Source organism: Ostrea edulis, chromosome 10 (genome assembly GCF_947568905.1).
Source record: "Ostrea edulis chromosome 10, xbOstEdul1.1, whole genome shotgun sequence".
Taxonomy (NCBI): Eukaryota; Metazoa; Mollusca; class Bivalvia; order Ostreida; family Ostreidae; genus Ostrea; species Ostrea edulis.
The window spans coordinates 9,524,501-9,547,360 of NC_079173.1; the positions used below are offsets into that span (position 1 = coordinate 9,524,501).

At 36.7% G+C, this 22,860-nt stretch overlaps 1 protein-coding gene and 1 long non-coding RNA gene across 30 annotated transcripts in view; one reads left to right on the top strand and one right to left on the bottom strand.

Moving 5' to 3' along the window:
- The first annotated feature begins 1,218 nt into the window (after positions 1 to 1,218).
- LOC125666784 (uncharacterized) lies at positions 1,219 to 13,187 on the top strand. The gene is made up of 3 exons (XR_007366858.2): positions 1,219 to 1,328; positions 10,621 to 10,930; positions 11,353 to 13,187. It is a non-coding gene; the product is annotated as an uncharacterized LOC125666784 (long non-coding RNA).
- Positions 12,038 to 22,860, bottom strand: part of LOC125666753 (octopamine receptor beta-2R-like) — a 59,321-nt gene continuing 48,498 nt past the window's right edge. For 15 of the 29 annotated variants that reach the window (XM_048900006.2, XM_056151864.1, XM_048900012.2 and 12 more), the window contains 2 exons: positions 15,542 to 15,598; positions 12,038 to 13,808 (listed from right to left, as the gene is read on the bottom strand). In XM_048900006.2, coding sequence (XP_048755963.1) covers positions 12,883 to 13,808; positions 15,542 to 15,598 — 983 coding nt within the window. In that variant the 3' untranslated portion in view covers positions 12,038 to 12,882. Of the gene's footprint in view, positions 13,809 to 15,541; positions 15,599 to 17,784; positions 17,812 to 22,860 lie in introns of all 29 variants that reach the window. The other 14 variants (XM_056151871.1, XM_056151875.1, XM_056151876.1 and 11 more) reach the window with 2 other exon arrangements.

Genomic DNA, 22,860 nt, shown 5'->3' on the forward strand with positions numbered 1-22,860 from the left:
GTAAGGTTCAATTTGTGGCAGATTTTTTGAAAATACTACACATTGTCTCTCATGTAGAAAGGAAGGATATTAGATTATTTTAGCAAACAACTGTGTAAATATATATTTATTGATTGTGTCAGGGGAGACCACTCATTTTTTAGATTGATGGCTTTTAACATTAAGTAAATACATGGTGTTATTATACCTCAGTATGAGAATTCTATGCAACGCGTAATCTGACTGGTCTAGACGGTCACATGCCAGGGATAACAAAACTTCATATCTCCCTCTCAAACATCATATCTCCCTATCATATTTACCGCTTGGGTAGCCTCGTGCATTTTCCATAGACGACGAAATTTATTGTGACGTCACAATAAGTCCGAGTCTTTCTACTTCCATAATTCGTAAGGCACAAAATATGCGGGTCTCTGATACACAGTTAAATCGCCTGGTTTGGGTTGATACAAAAACAAACAAGCAAACCAGCATTCAAGGAAAACGGAAATACAAAAACTGGTTATCATATCACTGTATTTCGCTGTTTGTACCTTCTAATTCGTTGAGGCGCGGTGTTACCGTTAGGGCAATCTCAGCTACATACATGTACAATGTATAGATGAGCGGACTCCAATCTCAAATGCAATTTTGTGGTCTTGCTTTGTTTCGGTATAATAAACAATTTATTGCATGAATGTTTGGTAGATATGAAGATTTATTCACCCAAGAAAAATCATATTCCCCTCGGGCGTTGCGCTCGGGGAATATGATTTTTCTTGGGTGAATAAATCCTCATATTTCCCTCACTATCATGCAATAAATGTATATAATTTTACTTACATGTATCAAATTTTATACAGTATGTGAATAGATAATAAAGAAGCCTAAAATACTGATGACATTTTACATAAACCTTAAACACAAGTTGAGGATACTAAAAGATAAACCAGTACAGTAATGAGGCTGACCATGACTCTATTCTTGCGATCAGAGGGGATTCCCCTCTTATAGAAAAATTCCTCGTTAAAGAGCAACTGGGAGTATATCGGGCAAAACTATTCTCCTCTCTCTCTCTCTCTCTCTCTCTCTCTCTCTCTCTCTCGTAAACATATTACATTACACTTCCCGGAACTTGGTCAGCTCACTATTGAAGGAATCGTCCCTAAACGTGTTATATGTAGAGTCCGTTTAGCTCCATGTAACCAGTGAGGCGTGATCGTGGCCGGAAGTGATTAACGACAGTGTCTAACTAGTACATACCGGTACACAGATACAGGATACACAGTTTATTATTAAAAGTTTGCTCGTCATTGTCTTATTGGTAGAAAACATCCCGTCATCCTCAAGTAAGTTATCATTTGTTTCACCTACATTACGCCAATACCACCCTGTAAAAAGTGTCATTTTCTGCCATGTTTTGTGTTCAATTATATATAGTAGCGTATGTATGTGTGTGAATATGTATGTGTGTGTGAGCGTGCGTGCGTGCGTGTGTGTGTTTAGATGTATTTGTGTGTGTGTCTGTATGTTGCTGTATATGTTTGTATGTTACAGTTGTGTGTTATTATGTATCTATCTATCCATTATTTATGGGGATACTTCCTCTATAACCAGTACACCCCCACAACCAAATATATGTACGCGAAATAGAAAACTATAATCTATTGATAGAGTTAATGTGATAAGTGGGTTTAATTAATTTTATTCACCATTTATCAGAGATGATATTTTGATGAAAAGGGTTAAGATAACGAACAGTGATCACTTACATAAATCCCACAAAATATTCAAATTTAAAAGAAGGGCAGACACGGAACCCCGGATTGAATACATATATGTACTATTGTGCAGTTAACAGTTGTTGAAACTTGGATGTACTATTATTAACAAGATGTGTTTGTGAAACACTGATGTCCCGTATGAAACAAATAAAGACAAAACAATGCGGTCACCAGGGATACACGTGTAAAACATGAAACCCCTATCACCAGGAATACACGTGTAAAACATGAAACCCCTATCACCAGGGATACACGTGTAAAACATAAAACCCCTATCACCAGAAACACACGTGTAAAACATGAAACCCCTATCACCATGGATACACGTGTAAAACATAAAACCCCTATCACCAGGAATACACGTGTAAAACATAAAACCCCTATCACCAGGAATACACGTGTAAAACATAAAACCCCTATCACCAGGAACACACGTGTAAAACATAAAACCCCTATCACCGGGAATACACGTGTAAAACATAAAACCCCTATCACCAGGAACACACGTGTAAAACATAAAACCCCTATCACCGGGAATACACGTGTAAAACATGAAACACCTATCACCAGGGATACACGTGTAAAACATAAAACCCCTATCACCGGGAATACACGTGTAAAACATGAAACACCTATCACCAGGGATACACGTGTAAAACATAAAACCCCTATCACCAGGAATACACGTGTAAAACATGAAACACCTATCACCAGGAATACACGTGTAAAACATGAAACCCCTATCACCAGGGATACACGTGTAAAACATGAAACACCTATCACCAGGGATACACGTGTAAAACATAAAACCCCTATCACCAGGAATACACGTGTAAAACATGAAACCCCTATCACCAGGAATACACGTGTAAAACATGAAACCCCTATCACCAGGAATACACGTGTAAAACATAAAATCCCTATCACCAGGGATACACGTGTAAAACATGAAACTCCTATCACCAGGGATACACGTGTACACGAAGAAGTGTACACAAGATTTTGTGACAGACAGACGGACGGATAGACAGACATACGGAAAGTACAAAACCAATATATCTCCCCCTGAAAGAGGGGAGATATAATTATTATAAATACATGTACTAATACGCAATTTCTGAGTTGCCCAATAGTTCTTTCCCTTTATGGAACTCTTGCGCACAGTGAGATTATCAGACATCATGCGACCACCCAATCTGCAGGGAAACACAATATTATTAAGTTTATTAGTATTTAATAATAAATTAGCTCAAACAAAAATCGATAATCACCATTTTTCTTTGATTAAAATATCACTCGTGCAGAGGAGGAAATAAAAAATAAGTTCATATTTAATTTAATGGCCTAATTCAAATAAATGTTCTTGATATGGTCAGTTTAATGTATACCAACGGCTGATATAAACAAAATTTACACTTTCATTACTTTTATCCGTATTGACATGGCTAGTCTATAGTATATGCATACATCTTGTACCCACCTAAGCGTTCAACAGAACACTGAACGTACCTCCATCACAGAAGAGCTGATATCTCGGAAGTTGCGTATTAGGTTAGGCATTGTAATGTAGGCTAATTATTATAGATACTAATTAGGTTAGGTACTATGATGTTGATTAATGATTATAGATACTAATTAGTTTAGATATTATGATGTAAGTTAATTATTATAAACATTAATTAGGTTAGATATTATAATGTATGTTTGCGTTGATTATTATAATACAAATTAAGTTAGGTTTAACTCTTTTGTAGGTTGGATATCATAGCTTCTAAATAAGTTAGATATTATAATGTAGATTGATTACTTTAGATACTAATTAGGTTCATGATGTATGTTAATCATTATAGATACTGCATGTAATTAGGTTAGGTATTATGATGTAAGTTGATTATTATAAATACAAGTTAAGTTAGGTTTTATTATATCGTAGGCTGATTATTTTAGATACAAGTTAAGTTAGGTTTTATTATATCGAGGGCTGATTATTATAGATACTAATTAAGTTAGGTTTTATTATATCGTAGGCTGATTATTATAGATACTAATTAAGTTAGGTATCATAATGTAAGTTTGTCCGCGTCTGTTACCTGACGCTTGTTCACGTTGACTATAACATCTGGAGGTAGATTTTGTATGGGTTCCGAGTTTGTATTCATTTAGATAAATTCAATCTGAATAGGAATGTGGCGTGTTCGATAGTAACAAAATAATATCAATAGATAGCAACAAAATGTAGTAAATAGGCGTACACCAAAAGCAAGCCCTATACCCAGAGTTGTCGTTCGTCCCTTGATTTACAATATTTTTTTTTACCAACATCTCAATTCCGTTGCACAGATTGCAGATCTCTCCACAGCAAATGCATTACTATACAAACTATATTTGACGGTGTTTTTTTCCCACTGGTTTTGTATTCCTCCGCGTTATAGTCATCAACTTTTGTAAGTTGTAAACAGTACTGACCGTACATACCGCTACTGACACTACACACCGCTACTGACAGTATATACCGCTACTGACAGTACACACCGCTACTGACAGTACACACTGCTACTGACAGTACATACCGCTACTGACAGTGCTACTGACAGTACACACCGCTACTGACAGTACACACCGCTACTGACCGTACACACCGCTACTGACAGTACACACCGCTACTGACAGTACATACCGCTACTGACAGTACACACGGCTACTGACAGTACACACCGCTACTGACCGTACACACCGCTACTACTGACGGTACACACCGCTACTGACAGTACATACCGCTACTGACAGTACACACCGCTACTGACAGTACATACCGCTACTGACAGTACACACCGCTACTGACAGTACATACCGTTACTGACAGTACATACCGCTACTGACAGTACACACGGCTACTGACAGTACATACCGCTACTGACAGTGCTACTGACAGTACACACCGCTACTGACAGTACATACCGCTACTGACAGTACATACCGCTACTGACAGTACATACCGCTACTGACAGTACACACGGCTACTGACAGTACACACCGCTACTGACAGTACACACGGCTACTGACAGTACATACCGCTACTGACAGTACACACGGCTACTGACAGTACATACCGCTACTGACAGTACATACCGCTACTGACAGTACACACCGCTACTGACAGTACATACCGTTACTGATTACACACGGCTACTGACAGTACATACCGCTACTGACAGTACACACCGCTACTGACAGTACACACGGCTACTGACAGTACACACCGCTACTGACAGTACATACCGCTACTGATTACACACGGCTACTGACAGTACACACCTCTACTGACAGTACACACGACTACTGACAGTACATACCGCTACTGACCGTACACACCGCTACTACTGACGGTACACACCGCTACTGACAGTACATACCGCTACTACTGACAGTACACACCGCTACTGACAGTACACACCTCTACTGACAGTACACACGGCTACTGACAGTACACACCGCTACTGACAGTACATACCGCTACTGACAGTACATACCGCTACTGACAGTACACACCGCTACTGACAGTACACACCGCTACTGACAGTACACACGGCTACTGACAGTACACACCGCTACTGACAGTACACACGGCTACTGACAGTACACACCGCTACTGACAGTACACACCGCTACTGACAGTACACACCGCTACTGACAGTATATACCGCTACTACTGACAGTACATACCGCTACTGACAGTACACACCGCTACTGACAGTACATACCGCTACTGACAGTGCTACTGACAGTACACACCGCTACTGACAGTACACACCGCTACTGACAGTACATACCGCTACTGACAGTACACACCGCTACTGACAGTACATACCGCTACTACTGACAGTACACACCGCTACTACTGACAGTACATACCGTTACTGACGGTACACGCCACTACTGACAGTACACACCGCTACTGACAGTACATACCGCTACTGACAATACACACCGCTACTGACAGTACACACCGCTACTGACAGTACACACCGCTACTGACAGTACACACCGCTACTGACAGTACACACCGCTACTGACAGTACATACCGCTACTGACAGTACATACCGCTACTGACAGTACAAACCGCTACCACAATGTACCCATCTTTTAAAACGGGCGTAGCCCCTGTCATTCCTGTGGTATGTGCTATCAAAAATAATATTAACGTAAAAGTTCTCTCTCTCTCTCTCTGAGAAGGAGGATGATAGGGAGCGTGTTTTTGTTTGAATTGTCTGTGTGTATGCTGGGTGGTTGTCTTTTGATTTTTTTTTTCGGGGGAGGGGGGTGGGTAATGGCCAGTGTGATTTTTTTTTTAGAATGTTGGGGCCTACCATTAACTCTAACTGGAATCGTATGACTGACAAGAGATGATTAGATTTTGCGGATGTGTCGTGTGTTTGTGTGTGCAGAAGTGTATCTACATATATATAAGATTTCCATATCCATTGAATACGTACGATTACCATGTTCTGTCTAACTACGAACCTAAAGCTACAGTAATAATGAAATGTATCAATTCCTTCATTGTTCATTCCGAGAGAAGGTTTCCCTATGATATGATATATTGAATAAAGAACAATTGATAAGTTCAAAAGTATTTTCATATCAGTATATTTACTAGCCAAAATATCACACAATTCTTTTAATGTCAGCATCGACGTTTAGATTATAAATCAGGTGTGCAACATTTGTTTTGGACGTAGTAATGACGTCGATGGCTACTAAAATATAACTAGACCTCGCCCCGCCGAAGGCGTTGCAGATGATACACAGAACGTCGTATTTTAGGGATCGTGAAAAATTTACATTCATTAGATAGATGAGCAATTATTGACTTTTTGGAGATTCACTTTGGAATATTGATTTTTCTGACAAGTGAACGACGTCTAGATCTGGTGATGAAGGTCCATCTTGACATCTTACAGCGTTCATCTCCTGTGTCCTTGAATTTGATTGGCTGTCACAAAATCTTATTACTGTCTACGTAATCAAAATTAGTTTCATATCAGAACAGCATATTGCACCGATTATTGAACACGTTGTTGAAAACGAGGAAATGTCACAACCCTCACACTCCTAACGGAGGAGTGAATATTTTATAACAATATACCATGTATTTAATATACAACAATATACCATGTGTTTAGTGGTCTTTTATAAAATCACACTACTGAATATTTAATATACAACAATATACCATGTATTTAGTGGTCTTTTATAAAATCACACTACTGAATATTTAATATACAGCAATATACCATGTATTTAGTGGTCTTTTATAAAATCACACCACTGAATATTTAATATACAACAATATACCATGTATTTAGTGGTCTTTTATAAAATCACACAACTGAATATTTAATATACAACAATGTACCATGTATTTAGTGGTCTTTTATAAAATCATACTACTGGATATTTGATATATATCAATATATACACGTAGTAGTCTTTTAATTACACTACTACAAGCAGTTGAAATATACCAATATTAACCTTTAAAAAGGCACGCGCTACAAACTGGTTTTTAAAATGAAAATAAACGCTAAATTTATGTTTTTATGAGTAAAATTATTACAATCTACTATATGAATGCAATTTATTCCAATGATTGCTCAATTAAGTCCAAAACTATATAGGAAGGGGTAATATATTTCAACATTCGAGCATCCTAAAAGATTTCCAACTCCTTTGTTTTTTATGAATCTTGTATTTGTACTTATGCAACTAAACTAAGCCAAAACGCACGCACACACATACACGCACACACACGCGCGCGCACACGCACGCACACCCTGATGTGCTTGAGATTTACCGGAACTGCAATACAGTGTACAGGGAGTTCAATAAGGTGGCTCTGAGGTCCCGTGGGAAATACACTAAGGATCTTGAGGTGGTCTTGAGATGCACTGAGATTGCGGTACCCTTAGGTACATTGGTGTGACTTGGTTTTTACTGTTAACCGCATTGACCCTGCTGCGATACACTGAAGTCGCCTCAAGACACATTGAGGTCGCCAAGGGCTAACTTGATATACACTTAGATCTACTCTACGATACTCTCATGGGGATCCGGGTTAGAATAGGTCCTCAGTATACCTTGCTTATCCTACGAGGCGACTAAATGGGGCGGTTCTTCGGATAAGACCGCAAAAACGGAAGCCCCGTATCACAGCAAGTGTGGCACTATACTCAAAAGCCGTAAGTGCCGAACATAGGCTGAACTTTTGTAGCCCTTCATCGACAATGGTGACGTCTCCATATGAGTGAAATATTCTCGAGCGGGACGTTAAAAAATATATAATCAATTTACTCTAGAATACACTGATGTCTACTCTGAGATAAATTGAGGTCTATCTGAGATAAATTGAGGTCTACTCTAAGATTAATTGAAGTCTACTTTGAGATAAATAGGTCTACTCTGAGATAAATTGAGGTCTACTCTGAGATAAATTGAGCTCTACTCTGAGATAAATTGAGCTCTACTCTGAGATAAATTGAGGTCTACCTGAGATAAATTAAATACGTTAAAAAATATACAATCAATTTACTCTAGAATACACTGATGTCTACTCTGAGATAAATTGGTCTACTCTAAGATGAATTGAGGTCTACTCTAAGATGAATTGAGGTCTGTTCTGAGATAAATTGGTCTACTCTGAGATGATTGAGATAAATTGAGGTCTACTCTGAGATAAATTGTGGTCTACTATGAGATGAACTGAGGTCTACTCTGAGAGAAATTGAGGTCTACTCTGAGAGAAATTGAGGTCTACTCAGAGATAAATTGAGGTCTACTCAGAGATAAATTGAGGTCTACTCTGAGATAAATTGAGGCATACCCTGAGATGCACTGACGTTGCCCTGAAATACACTAAGATCACCTTGAGTAACATGTAACACTACATGTAACATCTAGGTAGACACACCTAGGTAGGCTGAGATACCGTGAGATCTATCAAGAGTCAAAGGTTATATAAACATCGACAGAAATGCTTCTAGTCCAGAACATAATTGCAGACCGGACTACCACACTGCTCTCTCTCTCTCTCTCTCTCTCTCTCTCTCTCTCTCTCTCTCTCTCTCTCTCTCTCTCTGTAAACCATCCTTGCACTTTCTTATCTAACCTGACACAGACCTAAGTGACATTTTTTTCTGATAAAAGTTTTCCCGTTACTGTTTTTATGGGAAAATATCTTCCAGCACACTGCTAATAACAATAAGTTGAGACTTTAATTTCCCTGGGCGACAAATGACGGAAACAACCATGTTTTCTTGATTTGTTATAAATATAGAAACATAAGAAGGGAAACTAATGGCATCCATTAGTCAGGATTCTTCAACTGCACCATCAACATATTAGCACTTTTGATCAAAGTCTTTTGTTTTGTGATACTCCTGTGATCACTAAGACCCGTGAGCATCTTGTTTTGAAAATGAAAGGATTTTCAAGAAGAGTAGAACAAAGACTGAAAAGTGACGATTGCAAACGAATTATCCCTAAGCCTGCCTAAACAGGAGACAAAACTTCTATACAATGCCCTGGACAATATAACGGTGATATCAATATAATAAAACGATATATTGCCCTGGACAATATAACGGTGATATCAATATAATAAAACGATGTATTGCCCTGCACAATATAAAGGTGATATCAGTATAATAAAACGATGTATTGCCCTGCACAATATAACGGTGATATCAATATAATAAAACGATATATTGCCCTGAACAATATAAAGGTGATATCAATATGATAATATGATATATTGCCCTGGGTCGCGTTTCACAAAACTATCTTAAGATATGTAATAAGATAGATCATAAGAGTGGCAGTACCGTTTCACAAAACTATCTTAACTTAAAAAAATCTTAAGATAGATCTTACGACATTGTTATTCTCGTTACATTGTAAAATAACGTGTTTCTTTTATCATCTTTTAACTGCTTGGGTGAATTCAAATGCTAAACGAAAGATTAAAGCATATAATGGTATAAATATGAAGTTGATATCGATATATTACGATTTTTAGTCATTTGTAATGATTTGATGTATTTATAAGTTTTAATACATTGTAGGCCTACCTCTTTTCTAAATTATGTGGTGTTGCAAGTCACTCTGTATTTCAAAAGTTACGCCCGGTTTCTGTACCATTTACTCACAGAAATTGTGATACATTGTACAAAATGAAAGTATTGAATTAAGTTTAATAGAAACGTCTATATCAAAACAATAAATGCGAAATTATATATATATATATTCACAGCAAAAGACTGCTTTCTTCTCGTGTAGAAGCTTTTGGATACATTCTGCCTCGTAGGAACATAAAAAAGTCAGCTAACATATCAGTTAACACTTATGATAGGATACGGTATAGGAGTCGGGTTTATTGACAATTTATTTTTGTTCACGAAATGAAGACAACTATTTTCAATCAATGGAGCCTCGATAATCCGGACGCCATTAATCATGACGATTTTCTGGTGAATATAATTTTCACACGTTATTTTTGCATCGTTAATCCGGACGTTCGCGTTCCGGATCCGAGCGGTATAAATTTACTACAAAACATCAAAAGACTCCACTGTATACCGGTATAACATACGATACTGATTAGCTGCAGTGGGGTGGAAACTGGGCTAACACGTATTGAAGACTAGAAATCAGTTTGACTTTGGCGGAATCTTGAAGATAATGAATGAATTCTAAATAGAAGAACTTCCAAATGACATCGATTTTATTCGTCACAAAAATGTGTTTTTCTGTGCATGATATCAAAATTACGTATTTCAATTACACTATCCAAATTTTCAGACAATGAAGAGAAGAACACTGTATGGAGCTTTCTTTCTGGCACTAGTACTCTGCTCAGCTGTAGCAATGATCAATGATGATGACGATGACGACAACGATGATGATGAAACCAGTTGCGTTACGTCTAATGGTGTAAAGATTGAAGCGGGCGAGAAGTTTATCAGCCCCTGTGTGTTTTGCTCCTGTATTCCCGGGGAAAAGGAGGCCGTGTGTGGCGGCATAGACTGTCCCCCATTGGACTGTACGAATCCTAGCCGTGTAGAAGGGAAATGCTGCCCCGTCTGTCAATAAGCAAATGTCATATAACGAGGTATAACCGGCTTCCTGAATTTTTATCAAAGTGCGCATGCGTACAAAGAGTTATGTTTTATGCGGTGCTCTACTCCACAATGCTTATAAATTACAATTACTAAATAATTCTGAATACTTGATGACGCATTTATAACTTGAGAATTACATGTGTTTATATTTGCACGGTGGTTTGGCGCATTGAGAAAGCTCGATTGGGTCTCGGGTCAGAGGACGTTGAATATGTTACTAACAGATAGCATAATGGTCAAAATCAAAACTTGGTCACGATCGAAGCATTTGTGTTTAACCAACACGAATTGCTTTTGATAGAGCTATCATAGTTATGAAGTAGTCTTACATAAATAATGTAATTTGTGTGGGGGTGGGTGGGTGGAGAGGTTACAACTAAAATTGATAGTTTAATACTTTGTGTCTTTACAGATTCCACGGACTCACTGGCAAATAACCGGCGATATCGCACAGAGAATTTCAGCATTCTATCATTGGTGTGGGACATCTTAACGGACTCACTGGCAAATAACCGGCGATATCGTACAGAGAATTTCAACTTTCTATCATTGGTGTGGGGTGTGGGACATTTTAACGGACTCGCTGGCAAATAACCGGCGATATAGTACAGAGAATTTCAACATTCTATCATTGGTGTAGGACATTTTCTCTCTCCTTGTTTCTGGCAGAATTGTGCTTTTATGTATTAAAACTACTATAGGATTAAACATTCTTTTGGAAGAATTTATCGATGTGTAAACTCCGGACAAAATGCTCACACACCGAATAAAAGTGCGAAGCACTTTTATGTTAAGTTTGTGAGTAAAATGTCCGGAGTTTACACATCGATAAATTCTTCAAAAAGAATGTTTGATTCTTATAATTCCAATTCATTCACTTTATTAACAATTGCAAAAATTTTAATAGTTTCCCCGCACTATGTTGTTTGTTTTCAGGCGTGTATGAATACATCGCGTTTTTGGATTTATTGATGTGTAAACTCTTGTTCAGCTTTATTTTTGTCCAATCAAAACAATTGTAATAAATAACATTGGAATTATTTAATGTAAAAATAATAATAATAATTTTCGATAAATATAGAATAACACATTGGAAATCAGATTTCATTAAAACATTTTATTTTATTTACTAACATACATGTAATTCACTTCTCCAAATAAAACAATACAAACTGACAATAGCTAATGACCGGCATACTCCGGGCTTCCCGTACATAAAATACTGCGTACAATTGTATCTCTGTTTGACGTAGTCTGACATATAATGTATATATTAAACTATGTAATCAAGAAATCAAGATATTGTAAACCAATCACAATGCATGAAATCTCGCGGGTGGATCCAAACATTAATGCACTTCGCTTTTAGCTCTTTTTCTGTAACAATTGTGCATATTTACTCACAATTACCAAACATTTTTAATTACATGCTTTAAAAATACTAGTTTCCAAATCAAATTGCACATTTTGAATACTACTGTAAGTAACTAATAAACAACATATGTCACATGCACTGTATGTATTTAAACACAAAGTCGGAAATTAATGATTTGTCATGTAAAATAAAAATATCTGCATTGGAAACGATGAATTATGAACTGTATTATTAGTTCCTAAATGGATTAGAAGCACATCTTTGGTATGAACTGTATGGAAAAACAAAGTTTTTCTTATGGTTGATGTTGCAAACAGCTGTAATACTGCACTTCATGTTACAAGCCTGTGCGGTACTGGGGTTTATATATGTATAACATAATACAACTCGCGGTACGAATTGAATAAAATCTAAAAATTTTGAAAATAAAGTTAATAATTTTTTAAAGTGTAAAACACAAGTTGTCAAATGATAAAGCTATATACACGTATCGTACTTTGCCCTATTGTACATGGTTAAACAATTATTCACACATCAAAACCATTTATAAACTGCGAATAACAACGATTACGTTTGAACATTTGTACCGTTACATGTATGTTTTAACCACCGTCTTGTATAAAGCGGAACTGTAACATTTATTTCACTGTCACTACTGGTTTCATTGGTATGCGCGCGCACCTGAGATGGTGAGCTTAGAAGCGGCAATTTGTATACATTTTGATCACTCTTGGACAGGAGATGGACGGCATCCTCGTCTTTGTTACTATAACAACGGATTGTGTCACTTCGCGAGCGTCTGATGACGTCAGGACTTGATAAATACAAGCCATGCTGACAATGATTGTCTAGAGGTTTGAATGTGGATAACCGTTGACACTTTGTACAAACTGGAATACCCTCGGTTTGGTTACCATCTGCATCCGGGGGTTCCGAGATTAGTATCTCAATATTTGGAGCACTAGAATTCGTTTTGTCTACAGATACTTTGTCGGATTTCACGTCCTCCTCTGATATGGAGCGACACAGAGTCACAGACCCGTTCAGCTTAGTATGACCTATATGTACTCGTTCAGAGTTACTTTCATAAAGGATATTCAGATTTGGTTGCCTAGTGAGCGGAGGGCGCGTTCCATTCTTGTATGTGTCCGCCGACGGAGATGTATTGGGAAAGAAAACATCATCCAAATCCCCGGATGTGTCTTTTCTGCGCACATCCTCGCGCATTGAAATAATTTTGCCGTTTTTAACTAAAATAACCGATCCGTCTCTTTTTATGATGGAGCTTCCTTTTGCTGTTTTGCCTGTTAGTTTTCTGAGTAGTTTGTGCGTAGAAGAATCTTGTTTTTTATTTGTCTTGTTGAGAGTATGAAGAGAGTAGTGAGAAAGAGAGTCGTCCGAACCCATCCTGGATCCTTGCCTTGATCCCCTCATTGAGTTTATGAAAACTGAGATCCGCCTCCGAGGACCCGGGGAACTGTCATGGATCGTATCTGAAAAGCACATCAGGTAAACAAAATTAATAAAAATAGAATTTTGAATTTGTCATGTCTGAAAGGAATGACATTTCAAATTTCAACTGAAACATGTTAATTAAACACGCATTACTTTGATGCAGGAATAATTAAAATTAAGAGAGTTGAACGTATCTAAACAAAATATTACATATCTGAACATATGAAACTAGATATCATGTATATTCTTTACAGTGAAAAACTGGGGAAAAATTAGATTATTCCACAAAACAACAGTTATCGACATACTAGCGGCTGTGTTATAGCATTTAATGAACTAAAGATTGCTTCAATCATACAGTACATTGTTGAAATTACTATAAATAATGCATCACGGCAAGCACAAGGTGATTTTTCATATCGCAAAAGTTCACAAACACTGACTGATCCCTAATATATAGAGGAAATTCAATGTTTTGTAGTTGGATATGGAATTTATTTCACAAGTAAGACAGGATTTATATATATATATATATATATATATATATATATATATATATATATTCACGAGTGCGAAGCACGAGTCAAAATATTTTTAAAAAATCTTGTCTTACGAGTGAAATAAACTCCATATCCAACTACGAAGCATTGAATTTTCTGTTTATTACATTTTCTTGGTTTCAGAACATGTTTATTTCAAATCTTAAAGGAAGTATTCTAATGCACAACATAACGTCACAATCAGTTAACATGATCGTCACAATCAGTTCTTATTTTCACTGTAGTGAAAATAAAAAAAAATCACAATTGAAAATGTAATAAATGTGTTTTCTTTTAGGGATCGTTTCAAGTAAATTACAATTGTGCTTCAATGGATTTTTTTCAATGTTACTCGTTCCCATCACCTGTGATGTATCGATGCATTATTTTCAAGGGAGACTAATCTAGTTTAACTATACATGTATACTATGTTGGGATTTATACAATCGCATGCACATAAATCGGTTTTTTTTTCACAAAACGCACTTAAAATGCACAATCCTTAACATACTTACAGAGCATGTAACGGCGATATAACTATATACAAGAGCAGTTCTCTCTGGGTTTACAGGATACGCATTCAGTTTGATATAACAGTTTACAAGAACGGAGAGGCATTACGAGGCGTACTGTAGATATATAGTACTTTGTCTCCCGGACTTAGTTTTGGAAAACAAAACTATGCAGATACAGTACAACTTGCATATAAGGGATTCTCGGGAACCTATTTTTTTTTTTTTTAATTCAGAACCTCATATTCGAAGTCCCTAATATCTGTATAATGGATATGTAAAATATTAAACTTAATGGTGGGGAATAAGTTTCACTTCCTTATAACCGAGATCCTGATATCAAAGGTATCTTTGTAATCCAAACATCATTATATCCTAAATATCCTTAATATCAAGATATCCTTATAAGCGGGTTAACCTTATAAGCGAATTTTACTGTATCTTGTACACGGTATACAATAGGATGATAGGAGCATGCTATAATATGACTTGAGTCGTTGTTTTTCATTCGTTAGTTGCAGGACGTATCGTTGCTTTGGTGCTTAATCTTTTTACCGGAGCAAGCTAATCTATTATCTTTATTATCGATCATGATCGTAATGAATAACGCTGGAAACATGGGTGTTTAATTGTTGATATAAAATGAAAGTAGAAATATAATGCAAAGATCGAGCATGTTTAATCACGTGACAGAACCAAAGCAACGGTAACCCTGGGTACCTGTTAGTCGTTTAAACGGCTGACTATGCTCCTGATTGTACAAAACTTCGATCCTGTCTGTTAAATCCAAAAAAACAACAACCAATGTCATCAAAGGAACTACAGTTTCCTTTCTCTGTACGTTAATAAGCGTTTCTTAAAGATGCGTCAAGTATTGAATAGCATACAGAGACTCACAATATCATAAAGGAAATAACTCATGTTAAATAAATGTAGATTCCTTAAAATACGTGAGGAATTTATATTCGCGTTAGGCATCACTCGCGAAATAAAAATACTCACTTTTTCCTGTAGTTGATTGATTGATTGAATATTGTTTAACGTCTCTCTCGAGAATATTTCATTCATATTGAGACGTCACCATTGCCAGTGAAGGGCTGCAAAATTTAGGCCTATGCTCGGCGCTTATGGTAATTGAGCAGGGAGGGATCTTTATCGTGCCACACCTACTGTCACACGGGACCTCGGTTTTTGTGGTCTCATCCGAAGGACCGTTTTTCTGTAGTTAAAATATATGCAAGAACTCTTGATTAACAGACGACTCGCGAATTCATGTTCACGCGATTCGATGTATACGAGTCATTTCGTCACATTAATTAAGCACTCGCGTAAAATAAGGAATCTACAGTATTGCTATGATTTTTTTCATGAAGGATTCTTCTGCAATTTAGACTTTAAACTGGTTGCATCTCTATTGTGCTATTAAAGTGTTTTGTAAAATAGATACTTAAGGCGGTTACTACCTCTAGTCTTGTTAGCGGACAAATAGACATTATAGCTATAGCCATGCTGATACCGGTAGTTTTATTTCATTAGTGTTGTTATATGGCTGGTTGAATTATTGATTAGGAGTAGCACACCCTATCAAAATTATCATGAATGAAAACACTAGAATATATGTGATAATGCTTAATTTTTAATTTTAGTGTCAAATCGTTTAGATATTTGCAATTCTAAAGGAATCTCTTAATACACTAAAACATTATCAAATAAAGTTTACTGTTTAGGTCATGTAGGTTTCTAGTTTATAGAAGCATTACACTGTTTTCCGACTTATTGGGGTAATTTGGGACGATCATATCGGAATAAAAAAAAGCATGTGTCCTAGAATGACAATACTGTGCGTGACCTCTCTATCATAAAAATATTCTCTTTGTTCAAAAAGATCGTTTGATTAGTGTATAAAGAATAATTGAGGATGAATAATATATAAGCACATGTACGCCATAGATAAAAATTAGAAAAAAGTAAGTAGAATTGTTTTTGTCCTTGTAAATTTCTTCACCTGTCCAGCTAACTCACAGGATTGAGACGTTAAGTTGGTAATCTGAAGATGGTACATGAACTTTCGAACATTACTTTACAATACTATCAAAGGGCAGATCACTCTAAGCACAAAACGATACGGACACAAATGATATTTGGTCTTCGTTTGGAAAAAAAAATATCAGTCCCATCGCTTTCCCACACTATATAATAAATATCTACTTGTTATTGTCTTATTAATGATATTTAATTGATATCAATGTCAAAATTCCCTACACTTCCATTACAACACTCAACCATTTCTTCATTAACTTATACCGGAAGTCCTACCACTTGTTAGACGCCTCCAATGTTCTGTGTGTGAAGGTCTATTACGATTAATATTTATGATCCTTAGCTCAAAAGCACTAGCCAAGTGGACTGCACTCGTTTTTTGCTCAAAGCAGGCAAAATATGCTTCATATCAAGTCATGATACACAATATTCATGAAAGTGTTAAATGACTAAGTTTATTTGTCGTTTTGATGGGTCCCTTTTTTCTCTCTCTCACAAACGCTCTAAGATTACATAGGTATGGGTACATTGCTTGGCTACATGCAAATCTTGTCATCTATTAGTACATAATCTTATACCCTCATTAATAAACCACAATGAGTGTCATGACAAATTGAAAAATACCAATATCATTTTTAACAACACTAATACAAACGCACAAACTATACTATACTATTACATGGCTATATAAAACAGTCCTGGCATATACATGTACATGTATGTACACAGACTGTGATAAAATAATTACTGGATTGGGGACTAGGGATTTGTTTTATATTAGAAGACAAAATAGAGTCTAGTACGTGTATAGGATTGTTAATAAATATTTTGGCTTCAGTTATCTTAATTGCTACTGGTTATAAAAAAAACAACTTTTAATGTTGTCAGATATATCCATCACCGCTATCCATTTCAATACATACACATGAGTATTTTGGGGATAATCTCTCCTATAAAATGTAGAAATTAAACAGAAACATAAGAAGTTAATTCTGACAGCTGAAATGCACCAATCCTCGTGTTGAGGTGTAGTAAACATGCAGAGGTATCAGGTTTTTATGCAGCCATCATGCTTCGAAATGCACCGTAACGGACATCCTATACCCCCGCTACTCATTCTGCTTCAGTACTTACTGTCTATCTTAAAATACTATAGATTCAACTGTTCTCTTTCAGGTCGTTACCTAATACTCTCATGTCGAGCATTTGAACAAGAGTATACTAATTCAGAACTAACAGAATTATTCAGAACATGCAGAGACGAACCCTTTACCATAACAAGCTGCTAACGAGAGGCTTCAGGATTTTGTTTGTGGACAAGTTCTGAAATATCTTTGGGTTTTTTTTAAATGCAAACCTTGGACAAGGTTCCAGGGTTGTAATATCAAAATTATGCATGCACATGTACATTTTAATCTATATCTGCAGCTAGCCTTTACTGAAATTGACTGACAACGATGAACCATCGAAGCTGATTGGTTGCATTTAAGGCGTGTACAATATATAACGAAGATAGCCATTGGTTAATATACATTACACTTGGCATTTAAGACTGTAGACCAGCTCAAGCGATTTTGCCTTCGTTAAGGCATAACGACGTCTCTCCTCTGTTTGTGAAAAACAACAAGCAAAATAATGAAAATCGTTTCTGTTTGAAAGCACTAGTCAAAGGCAAAGAGTCCGTCAGTTTATAGCTTCAGGGGTGGAACCTTCTATTGCGGCGCAGGTACGCGTTGCTCTAATTGGCTTGGTTGCGGCTGATGGAGTGCAATGTTCCATTTAGTTTGGTGGGATTTGGGAAGAAGCTATCAATTTGCCTTCAAAAACGCCTAGCGGTCATCTTTATCTACAACACGTAGCCGATAAGCACCTACAGTAAGGCTTTCGACGACATAAGCAATACTCTTAACCCACCCTACAGGAAGGTCAATTCAGTACCATTAAGAGTAGAAGAGTCCAACCATATCCACCACGTGACTTCAGGCGTGGATATGACTGTAAGCCCAACATAGTGAGGAAAAACTAAAACGAAATTCGTAATTATCGCTCATCAGATGAATGCCATCCATCGCGACGGTCTAATCAACACATTCAAACACTATTAGTCACCCGCATCAAAGAACAGAACGCAAATGCAGTGTTTATTTTGTGTAATTCGTGATGTATCAGAGGCTGGGTCTTACATTTACAATGACAGAGTGTTACATGATATTGATAAGAGATTTTGTGGAAAAACGTTGTGGTCATTGCAAAACTAAACAAGTGCAGTTAATTTCTACAGCCATGGGATACAACCAAACACTGCAGGTCAAACGGCACACCGACAGGTACTTCATTACATGTAATTTATTACATGCCGTATTATTTATGACGGTGCACCAAAGAAAATACAGAATCAAGGCAACGGGAGCAAAAAATAAGAAAACTACAAAATCAATAACTGATCAAAAAATTCTAAACCCGAGGAGATTCTGTAAAAACAGGAAAAGAATTTGTTGCTTGATTCCAAATTTTACCAGTTTTTCCTGACCGCTAGCAAACGTTCGGGAATGTTCCCCATGCTTTCTACTTTGGCCAGAACCCGTATACGTGGTCCCAGTGGTCCTGTGAGAATAAGTTTAAAAAGGTCAATCACAGAGCACGTGCCTGGAATCGCAGCTATGACGTGCGCTTTGTTATGCCGAGATTGTGATTGGTCCAATCTTTACTAGAATTAAATTAATTACGGCTCATCGTGTGGCTGAAATTTACAATATATCGCCACCTCTTTGATTTCACGACCTCCTCTATGCTGTGCGATGAGCTACGAAGTTGCCATTAATTGAAGTGTTCTCGTCTTCATTACGGACTACTATTAATACCTGAAAATCAATTTGTGTCAATAGATGACGCCTTCACAATTATTGACACAAGAATTTATACCAGTAACAGACGACCTTTGTTTGTCTACCATTTTTCAAAGATCAAATAAAGTTCGAAATCTGAGAAGGGTCGGTAAACCAACTCTCATGACATTGCTTTAAGAGAACGTAAAGTAAAACACGTGGCCATTTATGTGTACAATACAAGGTGTGATAGACAACGAGGGGTTTGATAGAGAGACAAACAAACTGACAGACAGGCAACGGACAGATTGTCGCAGTGTCGCTTTTTTGTATAATTGAGACAGAAGACGGAGAAGTTATCGCATTATTGCATAGTGTCGCTTTGCTGTGTGACTGAGACAGACGACGGACAAGATCGCAGTATATCGCATAGTGTCGCTTTGCTGTGTGACTGAGACAGACGACGGACAAGATCGCAGTATATCGCATAGTGTCGCTTTGCTGTGCGATAGAGACAGACTACAGATTGTCGCATAGTGTCGCTTTGCTACGTCATGATTATACAAAATTTCTTTATGTTCACACATTAACTATCAGCATCTACAGGTAATATGAAAGGTGAAGATAACGAACAAGTGATCAATCTCATAACTCCTATAAGCAATACAAAATAGATAATTCGGCAAACATGAACCCCTGGACACACCAGAGGTGGGACCAATAAAACTGCGAGGTCAGTCTAAATTTTATTATACCAAATTAAATAGGAAAAATATAATATCGGGATTTAATCATTGCCAGCTATATTTCGTTGCCAGCTTCAGAAAAAAGGTAGCACCGCTCAATGCCTTACTCTGAACTTGTCAGCAAATTGATGAACTGCCAGACGACATCAGAGACACTGTTCGGACGAAAATAGTCCACGGATATATTAATTTGGAATTAATGCCGGGAACGCTCCAGACTATACTGTCATTTTTAAATAAAGGACTAATTACAAACTAAAATAGAATCGTACATTTTATTCTATGGAGTAGGGACTTCTGTGGAGTTCTATGTGCATTCACTGAATCTTTTCTCCTGTTTGTCTTTTGAAATTGGCATTGCTTTCATCATACACAGTGAATACATCTTTGTTGCAAACTAGTTTGATCCGGTTTTTTAATAACCACTCGTCCACGTAATCATTACCAAATATGGAGCGTCGATGGTGATAATTTTGTACTTAAATCTAGAATATATCTTTGAAAATGTATAAAACTCTCTATATATAAACAGAAAAATGTCTTTCTTTGTTGTTTCATCGGGTGATAAAGGGAGCAAATCATTGCAGGAAAAAAATGTATATCCCACTAACTCAGGTCATTATTATTTTTTCTGCGGAGCTAGCTACATTCTATTGTTTAAATAACGAGAGTCATCCAATGTTACAGTTCGAAACACGTAGAGATCGCAGTTACCTAGGAATGGACTTGATTCGTCATTCATATGAAAAAATACACGGCTGATACGGTGTCCGAATAATGAATTGTTGAGGTCATCCAATTTTTTTTTCTCTAGTCAACGTAACTTTTTAAAAGAGCTTTTCAACCTGAAGATGAAGAAGAAGAAATAAAACTGGCTACTCATTCGAAAAAAAAATGTTATATGCAGCGTCCGAATCGTGAATACTTGTGTTCATCCACAGAAGCATTAAATTACAATGGAACAATTAAAAACTGTTAAACCGCTGCAAAATATTTATATTGCAACAAGGTCATTCATTTCATATAAGTAATATACAGCATCTGAATTGATGCATCATCCGTGCAAGTTTGAATAAGGAAGGATTAATAGTTTCTTCGAAATTGACCAATAATAAAACTACCCTGGTCACTTACACCCCCCTCCCCCTATCGCACAAAACCTACCAAAGACAGTATAACTTAAGCTCCCCGGACATTCGCCCTGACGATCTGATAAAAGAAGAGATTCAATAACTGTAAACAAATTCTTCTCTGCGTGGTTCTTACATGTATGAGTAGGTATAAAACAAGACCGAAAAATAAAACAAAATAAAAACTAGCAGGCTTCTAATTGCCCTGATAAGTTAAACAGAGCCTTGAAAAACCTCCCCTAAACGTCAGGACGATAACCAGAAGATATTTTTTATCTCTACTGCGCTTTCATCAAAAAGTAAAAAAAAAAAAAAAAAAAAATCAGACCGTCCCTGAGATCTAGACGCTGCAAGTTACATTACGTAAACAATATATTCTGGGATCTCCTAATTGTATAAAGATCTGGTGCAACTGATCTAAACAAAACTAAACATGCCTAAAGTTGCACGTGTACATGTACAGTATCGCCCCCATCTTGATGAACACCAAAGTAAAATAAAAACAAACGCATCCCCACCCAGTACACATGCAAAAGACGGTCACTATTTCTTGGAGAATATGTTTCGAGACAAACATGGTGCCATGTGTTAATCTAATGCAGTTTGTGCAACAGATTTCTCAGTGCTGCATGCTGGCAGTTACCATCTGACGGCGGTTTCTAAGAGAGGTCAAATGAAGACCTTTCCTGGATTTGATATCGGGCGCTACCTAGGATCGGGTTTGTTTTCGATCTTGTCCGTACCACAACAGTCCCCATAGGACCTTAAATACAAAATATCCACAATTTACATCCAGTTATCATTTGGTTACAAACTATGCTAGGTTCACAGGTTTCATCTTCCAAAAGTCCCTATCAATTTCGAGATATTTCCTAGAAGCATAATTTTAAATTCATAAAAACTGTCTTCATTTACATGTATTTTTGACAAAGAAAATAAGTATTGAATAAAGTTGTGTTAACTAATGTTGTTGTTGAATACTTGAACATACATGCATATGGATCGAATAGCAGACATAAATGTGTTCAATTTTGTATTACTGGTAATAATTTTAATTTGACTATTTTCTACGATTTGCATGGATGTTATGAAAACTGTCAAATACCGGTAGATTATGAATACTTTCAAAATCAAATGAGATAATTTACTTTTGATTAATGCTACATGTATATTGAAAATCAAAACAATTAGGCTATATTCTCCAAAAAAGAAATAAAAAGAATTTGTTTGAAATACATGTACATTATCCTCTCCACAATGTCCAAAGTCATAGTACGGCAAAACTGATTTGACATAGT